This window comes from Coffea eugenioides, chromosome 5 (assembly GCF_003713205.1).
Source record: "Coffea eugenioides isolate CCC68of chromosome 5, Ceug_1.0, whole genome shotgun sequence".
Classification (NCBI taxonomy): domain Eukaryota; kingdom Viridiplantae; phylum Streptophyta; class Magnoliopsida; order Gentianales; family Rubiaceae; genus Coffea; species Coffea eugenioides.
In genome coordinates, this window is record NC_040039.1 from 31,756,754 (window position 1) to 31,769,508 (window position 12,755).

Genomic DNA, 12,755 nt, shown 5'->3' on the forward strand with positions numbered 1-12,755 from the left:
TATAGTTAGTAATTGTTGGTAACGTAAATGTATAATATATGATTGTATGTATCATTCATCAATGTTATGTGTTTTAAGCATTTTCATAAATGTATGTATCATTTACAAAGGTTATGTGTTCTAATAAATTTATTTTCTAGGTCACAAGTATAAAAGTTAAATTTGTACTAATGTGGCATAATCTTTGAAAACTATAGTAAATTTACCCACATATTAAGTTTCGTGAGATTCAAATATATTTTGTATCATTTACAATATGGATTTATACGCACATTTTTTTTATCAAACTTACTTTTAATTGGCAAATAGTATGTAAATTATTATAAAATGTCATTTTATAATAATCATAATTTGTATAGGTGAATGGTATATAAACTGCTAAAATTGCCAATTTATAAATGATCAAATCTTACTACTTTATGGCATATATTAGTTTGGTCAACTAAAAAATTATCGTAATTAAGTGTACGTTGGTTGTTGATTTGAAATTTGCACCCCTGTCACTATTTCGTTATTTCTACCACAAGTTTTTCTAATCAAAGTAAAACAAAGTCAAATATCTTTTCCTTTTGTATGTAGTATTTATATTTAGTAAAAAATTAAAAAATTGCCAAGCACAATCCATAAACATAAAGAATGAATTATAAAGGAAAATAAGAAGTGTACATATATAGCAACATTTTTGGCCTTCTAACATCAATCCAAAGTGGATCAAAAATAGCATTACTCATTCATATCTAGTTTTGAAAAGCTATTCTAACCGTAGAATAAGACAATTTTAAGAGTAGACGATTACTTGCAATTTTTGCATTGTCGTCGCTTTCGCTTGTGAGTAGAATGTTTTGCCTTTTGTCCCTTTGTAGCAACAACAATTGGATCACGAACATCAAAATCACTCCTCTTTATGGACTCATCCATCATATTATCCTTTTTTTTAGCTTTATGCACTAGAGGCGCATCATTCACCCAAAGATTTTTGAAACGAGATGTTGAATTTATAATGCACTCTCTAGCTTCATCATATCCTTGTTGTGTCTTAACTGCATAAAAACACATTTGATTACTTAATGCACATAAAGCACCAAATCGAGCTGCTTGAATTGCTGAATCTTCAAGTTGAATAGAATATATGTTTTTTTCGGCTGGCTTTGCTTGCTGAGTCCATCTAAACAGAATGCATGATTTAGGAATCTCGTCCATATCCTCAGCTTTCATAACTGCAAACGCATGGGAGCAAGGAATTCCATCTGACTCAAGTTTCTTACATGAACAAATAATAGTCCTTTCAGATTTATCCAATTCCACTTGCCAAGAGCAAATTCGATGCAAGTACTCAGTGAATGTATATAACTTCACCTTATCTTGATCAACAACTGAAACGAGGCGAAGTGAGGCTTCAGCATAAATTTCATCACGAATCTTGAAAAAAATCTTTCTTGTGAAAATGCTTGCAGCATTTCCTTCCAATTCTCTCAAATGAGTAATTAGAACAGGAGATGACTGACTTGTGATGCATTCTTCCTTGTGTTCATTCCGCCTAACTTTTGATAAAAATAGCTCAAATCGATGAGCAAACGGGTAAAGTAGCATTTTGAATTGAAGGTACTTGTGCGCCGTAGCATTCAATTGCTCTGATCTTTGGGTTGATTTCATTCCAGCAAAAAAGTGTCCTCTCAAAAATGCAGCAGCCCATTTTTCCCTTTTGTTGTATAAATCGACAACCCATTGGTTATCTCTCAAATTGTGTTTCTCAACTAGCAAATGCCACCTTCTCTCAAACTCTTCATGGCTACAAATCATGTCCATTGCCACATCAAAATCAAGAACGAACCCCTTATTTGTATGGGTAACAACATTTCTTTTTAAATGCCAAGCACATAATCGGTGACGGGCAGAAGGAATAACTGCCTTTATTGCATTTCTCATTGCACCATCCCCATCAGTGACAACTGAGATAGGTGCCTTTTTTTCCATGGCCTCCAAAAATGTTTCCAATACCCACTTATATGTGTCCTCAGTCTCATCAGCAATTAATGCACACCCAAAAATTGTGGTAACATAGTGATGATTTACGCCGGCCAAAATTACTAGTGGCTTCCTATAAGCATTGGTGCGGTATGTAGAGTCAAAGACAAGAACATCACCAAAACATTGGTAATCCAAACGAGATTGAGAATCTGTCCAAAAGAGTCGTATCAATCGCTTCTCCACGTCAACAGCATACTTGTAAAAGAATTTTGGCTCACCATTTGCTCGACCATCCAAATATGCCAACACCTGAGAGGCATCACCAACTTCAAGTGCATTTCTATGGAATTGGTCAACAGCATTTCGTAGATCCTTTTCTGTGTATCCCATCTTGTTGTGGCCCCCAGCTTGGTAAGCTTGAAGGTCCACTATTTGAGGAATTCGAATACCAACTCCATGCATCAAAATAGCATGCTCCAAGTCTGCTGGGTTGACACTCCTATGTGATCGAAGAAATTGTACAAATTCTTGATTTGCCAATTGGTGATTGTGATCCATATTAAACCGCTTAATCGTAAACTTCTGAATATCCTTGTTCCATTGCACAATTATAGTTGCCAGACAACCAACTCTCGTAAGGCGTTTTGCCTCTTTCTTACGGTTAACTAAATTTAACCATTTGCTATTTCTAAAGCCCTCTCTGTTGCATACCCATCGTTTGTATGTCACAATACCTTTCCGATCTTTCTTTTCATCCCGCTCTCTAATACCAAAACCGACCATTTTGCTATGACATAGGTAAAATTCTCTGGCATCTTCAATGGAATCAAATGTTAATACTTGAATTTCATCAGAAGATAATTTGTCAAGCCGATCAACAATGGTTCTCCAACTTATACCACCACCAAGCTTGGCCGATTTGTTAGATAACTGTTCTAGTTCATCTACATGAGCTGTCATTTCTTCCATTTTCAGCATGATGCTAGAAGCTATCAAGTCAAAGATGCTGTCATGTCAGTCAAAGAGGCTATCAAGTCAATGTTTGTGTTGATGTATGTTTTCTGAGATTTTTACTTAAATTCTTTGCAATACAAATGAAAATATTACAACTTTGGACTCCTACGCAATCTATACTCAAGTTGATCGTACCCAAAGATTGGAACCCAAAGATTAATTCTTAATTCTTAGTCATTCAAATCTTTTGATGCGAACTCCAATATCTCCCAAATAAAACAGCCTAGTAACTCAGTTTTCATCGCTAAAGAATCAAATACTCATAGCTATCATTACTTTTTTATGCAAAAGTCGACATTTTTAGGTAAAGACCCCCGGTTACTAGGTAACGAAAACCAGAGACTATAGCTCAATGTAATAAACTAAACATAAAAGCACAAGCAATAATACAAAGGGTAAAAAATAAAAAAGTCATTTATGGTTAAGCAAACATATAGAAAAGCCCCATGTGATATCAAAACATACAATCCGACATCTCGTGATTTGAATTAAATTGAAAGATGATGAAAATCGTTAAAACTAACGTATTTGAGGCACATGCGCTTGCTTTGCAACTAATAGTACCTTAAAGCAATTTTTTATAATTAATTTTCATTTGATATACCTATTTTACCCCTTATAGAGAAGCCCCTAGTGGTTAACTTAACCTACAAAAAAGCCCTCTATAGCTTCGAAACATATACGTTGGATTTAATTCGAAACTTTCAGGAAATATATTGGAAAAAGAGTAAATATTCTTGATAGAAATCAACCGCGGGTCTTATGTACACTACTTTTGGGATATGGTAAAAGTTTTAAATTTGGGTTTTTACTATTATAATATTATCTTAGAGTCTTTTTTAAGAACTTAAAGTAAGAATTTTGAGAGTCTACTTTTTTTTTGTATAAAGTGAAGGAAAATTTGACAAAATAGTTACTTATATCTTTCTCAAACTTTCGAGTCAGCAAGCAAAACTAGACCCTACGATACTAGTATAAGATTTGTAAGTGTTCATGAAAAGCGAAAGTAAAAATTGTCAAGGTCGACAAAGCCATCAAAAGAGGATGATTGTGAATTTTTTTGTAATTATGGTGCTATCCCACATACAGATTTTAATCAATCTAGAACAACTATTTTATGTATGACAGGGATAAATGTTATATATTTTGAAACCACAATGGACTTTTCTGTAATTTGGCTTAACCATAGGGGATTTTTCTGCATTTTATCCTTATATATATCTGGATATTTTTGTCATTTTATCTATCCACATTAGTTTTGACAATTTCTATCACCTCTCCAATTTGGTTCAAACTATGAGATGCTGAATTGTATGTTTCAAAACTACAATGAGCTTTTTCGTATATTCGCTTAACCACAGGTGGCTCTTTTGTTTTTTACCCTAATACAAAAGCATACTTCATATCTCAATAATATGGGGAACTAAGATTGATAATTAGGCCAAATTCACAATAAAAATGCTAGAAAATTATTTACAATGCCTAGAAAAGTTAGCCAAAATTGAAAAGATCTCATAATACCAAATATTCACCAAAGAAATGCTGTATAGTAACACCATTTAACGCTTAACACATACACAAATACAAACCTAACAGTAATAAAACTTGAAATATAAGCCATTGCCTTTCAGGAAATCGACAAAAATTTTTAAAATTTTAATCATAAATTTCACTTAACCTTTCTACCCCTCTCCTACACTTAAGATAACATTGTCCTCAATGTTAGGGATAAAATAAAGAATTAATAACATGAAAAGAACTGAAAGTGAAATTCTCCTGACAACAAATGGAGTGCCAAAGACCAAATGCAGTGAAATATGAAACATTTCACCAAACATCTTATATGCATTCACAAATTAATCACATTTAACTTAAACGTCTAGTCTCAAGTCCTTTCCTAGATGTTTCATATGGCTATTAAGCATATTTTACCCGTAGACAATCAAAACTACAACCATTTCCTAGATGTTTCAACGGACATTTTCAGCCCCAAAATTGCAATAAAATCTTCAAATTCTCAGCCTTGATTTCGCAAGAAAATCTTGACAAAAAAACAAATGAAATATAAATAAATTACAGCAATGTAGTCAAACGATTTCAGGTGGACATGATGGACTAACCTCGGCACTGCTCTCTTTGATTGGCTACCACCGTCGCAAAACCCTTTTGTTGTGTCTGCATATGGCAGCACCCAAAACCAACCGATCGATGAGAAAGGATAGAGGGAAAGTGTGAACTAAAGATGAAAAAGGTGAAGTGAGAAAATTTATTCAATTGTAACCAAGAGAAAGTGTGGACCAAAGTGGAAACCTTGGCCTGGGAATTCAATCGTATCGTTGGAACTGAGGACTAAATAAGAAGAAGGCAGATGACTTTAAAGAGATAGGTGATACCCGAAAGTGTTTCAGGAACCCAAAACCGTTTTCAGGAACCGGTAATTTTTTTTTACTTAAATATGTACATTTTTTACTTTTAGTAGTAGTAAGTTTGATTCAACCATAAGTAAATTTTGTCAAATAAAAAGTAAATTAAATTACTCAAAGTGTAAATTTGTATTTCTGACTAAAACTTATCTTTCAGGCATATACTTACTAGTTTTAATTAAAAAGTTACTAAAGTTCATCAATAATTGCATGACACTTCTCCAAAACAGATTGACAATGCTCGAACTGGAAATTATTTGTACAAAAATTTCAGTTTCAACAAATATACAGGTCCTATCATGCTCATATGATTTAGGACTCATAGCTTCTTTTAATTTTAAGCTCTAAAAAAGGTTACAAGTGCTTTCCTTTACAAAAAGGAAGTGCCAAGAGCACATATAGATGATCATCTTAGTGAAACAGTACTATAAAAACCTAAAGGTTCACAGTACCGTACAATATTGTGGGCAGAATACCAACTGACTGCATAGACAATGCCTACTATGGACAACTTCATATTACTCAACTGGGAAGAGTCTCCCACAAAATGGAAAAACTCTGGACTGTGAATTGGGATGGCAGCAGTCTGTTCTTAAAGCAAACAAAGAAACATGCATGAAGGAACCTTACCAACCATGTTGCAAAAGGAAAATGATCAAATAAATTCTCCGACAAGAGAAACAGCAAATTTTGCATAGAGTTCAGCAATGTTAAAAAATGGCCAATGCTCAAAAGTTAAAAGAATGATTATGTGTATTTTGTTTTTCTAAGCAACAGTAGTCCATAAATTGACCAGAAATCCGAGAACGATAATAATGCAATTAAATAAACAAAATCTCATCTTATCAATCACGTCTTAAAAGAATAACTTATTTTGCAGGATGACAAAAAGGCTTCATAAATATGAAAGAATCTATAGTGATCTATCCATGACATACCAAGAACGATCCCTTGAGCACCTCTGTAGTATGAGCTTGTCAAGGTCCTGAACCTCTCTTGTCCAGCTGCAAAAGGTGTCATGAGCCCCATCAGATCACGGAGAACAAAATATGCAGTAATAGGACAGTGGAAATAAATAGCAAGAGGGGCGTACTATCATCAGAAAGTAGTAGCTTGGATTATTTATGAAAAAGGAGGCTGAGCTTATTTTAAGTCATGAATCAAGGATCCCAACAATAAATTTCCATTAGCAGCACTAGGAAAAAGAGGAATACAAACCCAAATTGGGTCTGATCATGGTGAAGTAGGACTGATTGTCAGTTTCTAATCTTAAGGAGGAAGAAGTTGCATGATCAGCTGCGATGGCAAGACAAAACCTTCTGACAGATAAGAAGATTTACATATAATAACAACTTCTGGGGAAAATGTTAATTAGGATGGCACGGCATGTTGAGAACAGTAGAGAAAGTACAAACATTTGACTTGTACTAGGTAAAGCGCAAAATGTCCTGCTGTATTTTGTGAAATTACAGCTAGTTCTATGTCCAAAGAGATTTACCACTTGAGCCTATGATAGGGAAAAAAAACAAATAAAAGTAAAGGTGTATCATCATATTTGCACAAAAGAACTTCATAAAGAGAATTCGGAAAGCTGCCATAAACAGTTAGCAAAACTATAAATGATAGGATCTGCTTACCGGTATCCCAAATTGTAAGCTTCAACTTCTTCCCACCAACAGTGAGCAGCTTGATCTTAAAATCCACACCTGGAATGAGGCACAAAATCATCGGTTAGCAGATGCAGATTAAGCTGGCTCACAGATTCAACTCTATATTGGAGGGAGAATCCTTGTTGTCTGATAGGATACATAAAAAAAAAAGTGCTGGTGTATCGACCAGTCATGTAATTGTAGCCAAACAAACTGCAGATTCTAAGGATTTCACCAAGAGGAGGAAAGTTCAAACTAAAACAATCACTCTCTGGCATACAGTCTACATAGAAAAATCTATACTAACATGTGATGAAAACTTGCTGCCGAGAAATCTCCATATTGATCCAATTAATGTGCGCCCCCTGGCTCTTAAAAACCGATTTGACAACCAAAATTTTGCTAATTAAACAGTGACTAATGATTTGCAATAAGTGCAATGGATGATTGGAGACGACAAATTAGTTCACTCCAAATCATAGAGCAGAACAGGAGACGCTACTTGTAACAGTAAAATTGAAATCTGGCATCAAAATCATTGTGCTTTAAAGATGAGATCACTCAGTAAAACACTACACAATAATTATCATAAAAAAGTGCAGTAATGCATATAATCCGCATTTTTAAATTTCTTAATTCGAAGTACGATCGATACATAGTATTAGATAGAGGTGTACCCGTATCATCAATAACTGCATAGGGGGGAAACCCTTTCTCCTGAACCTGTGCTATCTATACAGCATATTTACCTTTTCCTCCACGCCTAGGCAGGCCAATTGATTGACCGAAATGAGAATCAATGCTTAGTAGAAGGTAGAAACAGAGACTGACGCATGAAACCTACCAGAAGAGTTCAGCCTGAAGATATGATAGAATTGCTTAGCCCGCTTGATCAATTTTCTAAATTTTAGCAAAAGCTAATCCCGTTCCATAAGATGATGATCGTACTCCTTCCTTTTCCAGGAAAAAAATTCTACAATCTTCCGTGAGGTGAGAAGATAATAAAAAGAAGGGAAGCAACTTTAGAGAGATGCGGAAACCCAAACCGTTTTCAGAAACCGATTATTTTCTTACTTTAATATGTCAATTTTTTACTTTTAGTATTAGTAAGTTTAAATTAAACAAAAGTAACATTTGTCAAATAATAAGTAAATTAAATTACTGAAAGGGTAAATTTCCATTTTTGACTAAAACTTATCTTTCAGGCATATACTTACTAGTTTTAATTAAAAACTTACTAAAGTTAATATTAATTATTTTAATATAATATTTAAAAAGTCGCTAAAAAATTCGATTTGTCACTAAAGGTAATAGAAACCTGTAATAGTAGGTTTCCCTACCATCGTTACCATAACTATAGGCACTGTAGCACTGTCCTACTTCAGGTATAAACTTTTGGCAAACAAGTTCTTGTGCATGGATATTCCCTGCTGCTGCACCCAAACAAAAAAAAAAATGCGCGCACACTCACACACAAACACATTACTCATGAGCATGTTAAGTAATTTGAAAACAAAAAGAAATATCTAATTAATTATCTAACTGAATTTAATATTCTATTATGAATAACGACTACTACTCAACTAGCATATAATATCTTACGCTATAAGCACATACAGAGATTATTTTCTGAACTTTGGTTAAAAAGAATAAAAAAGAACATAACCAAATTAAGAGAAATGAAGTACAAAATAACATGTATTTATAAATTGAATAATGCACATACCTAAAAGAACAAGAGCAAGAAGCAGGATGCAAGCATAAGAAGTTTGAGCAACCATATTTGTAAGGTACTTCGTCTAAGAGCTTTTTATCTATGTGAATGAAAAACAAGGTGAAATAAATGTATTCTCACAATCTTATTTATAGTATACATTAGAGAACCGGGACGGAGGATGGGGTTGGATTGAATCAAGTGATAAGATGGGAAGAACTTATAAAGAATGAAAGGATTTACACTAGAAAAAGTTACGTTGAGAACAAGAAAATTGATTTCTTCCGTACAGGAAACTAGCTACCATATGTGCATAAGCAAAATTGGAAAATAATTTACTTCCCTAATGTAAGATGGTTGTTTGATTGAAAGATTCCAATAATATAAAAGATGTAGTACCAATTAATCATCTAAACACCAAATTAGTGCAAGTCTTAAAAGAGCAAGCCTTATATAAACGGCATTTAACAACAACTTTCTTAATTTTGCGTTCAGAATACGGAATCCTACATTACATTACCAGGAGTTGAGCACATATAGAATACAAAATAGAGGGTAAAGCTTCCACCGACGCACCGACTTTTGGTGGTTAAGTTCCTACAAAATGTATAAGGAGTGTAAGTTGAAGCTAAAGCTCCAAATTAGTCAAATATTAAATATCTAAACAGAACTTTATTTGAAAATTCAACTATTAAATATCTAACCAAAATTACCAAAAAAAAAAGGCTAATATGCCTTATTCTTTAAATAGACACTAAGTCCAAGCTTAAGGGGTAAAGTGAAAATTATCACACTTAGATTTGGCTTGGAGTTGGAGACCTTTTAGAATAACAAAATTTGTAGATCCGGCTCCTGTCCATTACTTATTTCTCCAGTTCTCCTCAATATAGCATTATGATTTTGACATGTGTCCAATTTGAATTCCAGGTCCAGGATTTCTTTTGCTTATAGCCAGCATCTTAACCTTGGTTAAGCACAATTTAACATACCATATTTACAATAATTTGGAGTATTTGAAAAAAAAAAAAAAAAGCCAACCTTTTCCAGTCAAATTTTATATTGGAGAAGAAAAAGAAAGAAAAATCAAATCATGGAATTTAAGTTCATATTGTTACAGTTATATCCTGTTCAGATCATGATCTTGCATCTTTGTTTTTCTCAAAATTGCAGCGAATTGGTTATGTTTTTGTTACTTGAAACGGATTTTTTGTTCTGGGAATTTCGAAACAGTTCTCAAAGTACATATTCAGATTAATCATATCATTCTCATCTTTTTGTCTTATTTCATTGTCGGTTTTCTTGCTTATGTAATGGTTTATGATTTTAGAACTTGAGTCACTGGAATAAGTTCCAAAATGACGAGATATTATAATTGTATAGTTGTATATTAACTTTTTTCTTGAAGCACAACGTATACCAATCCGGCATATAAAAATTTTTTACATCTTCAAAAGCACAGTAGTGAAACTGAATTTTGCTATTGAGTTTCAGAATTTGGAAGAACTGATAATGTCTAGTGTTCTTCTACAATGGAATGGTAAAATAAAGAAGATGATTAGACGAGAACAGAGAGGAAGCCTAGAATTTTGCTCCTACTAATTTGGGTGTACCTTTAAAATCTAGTTAAGTAAATAAATCTTATCCCTCTAAATTCCGCAAGGACAAATGTCAGAATATCTAAAAGCGTATTGAGGAAAATGGTGAGAAGGGACAATGGAGAGGAGCCAAATCCCAAACTTTGCGGGTTGAGGAGCCTAGTGGACACTTTCTAAAACTTGATGGACAAAATAGGATCATTAATGATAAAAGTTGATGGAATATTGAGTCATTTACGTCTTCTTGTCTGATTGATTTAGCTCCAAAATACAAGGTGCGTATCAAAACAACTCTTAAATTCTAAGGTTTCTATAGCCACAAAAGAATTAGTGCAAGTAATGAAACAAACAAAAAGCAAAAAAGCAAAAACAAATAAACTCCACCTTGTAGGGAAGGCAGATGAATGATAGAGAGAAATTTGGGCTCTCTGCAATCAAAGTGATGACTTCAAAAAATGTTAATAACGAGAGATTTGTTGATTTAAAACTGAATGGATAAGATTAAATATAAGTCACAGATTATTAATAAAATTTCTTTTCTTTTTGCACATTATTTTTTAATATAAGTATGTTATTTTAGTATCTACGTCTAATGTATTAGTACATACAATATTTTCTTTTACATTTATAATTGGAATAATAGCAGTGAGTAGTTGTTGATCCCAGTCTGGATAGAAATCAATAAAGAGGTTATATTAAAAGGCTATTGTTTAAACCAATGGGTGAATAGTAGATTATTAAAATATAATTTGTAATTAAAATAATATTTTGAATATCAAACCAAATTAGCTTGACTAATTTATTTGTGACTTGTAATGGCATCAACTTGACTCTTTATTAAATCTAGAAGGTTAAAAGATTAGTCAAACTCGATCAAGAACCAATTGAACCAGCCAAAGCCAATAAAAACTGGACCATGCAATCAATTACTAGTAACATTTTCTTTTCGTTTCTAAAAATAATTCAGTGTTGTCCAAGTTATTGAATATTTTAAAAAAATTAAAATAGACTAAATGTTTGAACCTAATGGTTGAATTGTTTGAACCAGATAATTTTTTTGAAGTAAAAGCTCATCTGGTCAATCATCTATCTGGCCTAAAAATGATGTCATGAAAGGCTAATTGGTTTTCACTGTATCAAGGCCCAAAACTAGCTCAGATATCATCATATGACTGCCCATGCCTGATCGATGACAGTATAATTCGTCGATTCAAAAGTGGGCTGAAATTTTTATGCAAACATAGACTTGAACTAGTTGTCTGAAAATCCATAACGTTGTAACCATCCACCCTCGAACACGGACATGAACGGTTATTAGGAAAATCGTTTGGCCAATTTTGTACAAAATGTATAAGTTGTAACTTTATATGTATACGGTGTAATTCATTTTTAACAATGTGTATCTATAAAACAAAATTTTATGAATTTCACACATGGTATAAAAACGATGTACAAAATGCAATCTAGACATATGTTTTTGGCTAAATCTTGGCCATGAACCTCTAGGAAAAATTGCTTCCCCCTCCTCCATCAGCCCTTATGGTCATCTTTTTAGGACAAACATTATCAATTAATTCATTGTTTCCAATTTTCAATGTTGCAAGTTGCAACATCTCGTAACAGCAGATACCAAACAAATTTGACAAGGACACAAGACTAGATTTAACTGTCTGGTTTTGTCATTACATGACAAGGCATACACACTCAGTTTCTATTGAAACAAAAAAAAAAAATCTAATAATGAGATGTCATACTGAGATAAAAAACTTCTCAATACTTTCCTACCAAAAGGTTGAGAAAAATACCCTCAATAATGGACGACATAAACATTGTATTCCACCACAGCTTCTCTTGTCTTGAATCAAGAGTTGACAGTTGCTTGCCTGACCTAGCAAACAGAGCAAATTTAAAAGGCCTATTTCCTCCGACAAATGGGCATTTTCTCTTACTTCTTTAAGAAAAGGTTTCTTGCCCAATATGCTGAGGGTAGTCCCATTACTTTCCGTTCAACAAAAAACATATTAAAAGACAATTATGATTGGGCAGATGCATACATCCATGAGCCCTTTCCCACAGTTTGACTTCATATTGGACCTCAGTAGAGATTCATCCATCATAACCATAAGTCCAGAATGCAATGCTGATGTTTCCGTCATGACGGCTTTCAGCAAGTCAAATAGCGCAGTCGGTAGGAAACCTACAAAATCAATGTATCAACTCCAACGGTTGACTAGCCCTCCAAGTCCAAGCCTTGCTTTTGGGAAAAGGATCTTTGTCTTTCTTTCCCAAAATACAATCGAATTTTTGCTGGTGACAATGTGGTGGAGTTAGAAATGAAGATGGCTTAGCTTTTCTTAGACAATTTTCTCCATAATTGTTGGCATTGAATGGG

At 33.5% G+C, this 12,755-nt stretch overlaps 2 protein-coding genes across 2 annotated transcripts; both read right to left on the reverse strand.

Annotated features, from left to right (window-relative positions):
- Positions 1–792: 792 nt before the first annotated feature.
- Positions 793–2,937, reverse strand: LOC113771397 (protein FAR1-RELATED SEQUENCE 5-like). Its single transcript, XM_027315979.1, has one exon. The coding sequence runs from the start codon at positions 2,935–2,937 to the stop codon at positions 793–795; it is 2,145 nt and encodes a 714-aa protein (XP_027171780.1).
- Positions 2,938–6,254: 3,317 nt separating this feature from the next.
- LOC113771398 (ras-related protein SEC4-like) lies at positions 6,255–12,519 on the reverse strand. Its single transcript, XM_027315980.1, has 4 exons — positions 12,418–12,519; positions 7,732–7,786; positions 7,043–7,111; positions 6,255–6,409 (listed from the first exon to the last, which is right to left on the reverse strand). Exons 1-4 carry the CDS (start codon positions 12,517–12,519, stop codon positions 6,255–6,257), a joined length of 381 nt encoding a protein of 126 aa, XP_027171781.1.
- Between the last annotated feature and the right edge of the window lie 236 nt (positions 12,520–12,755).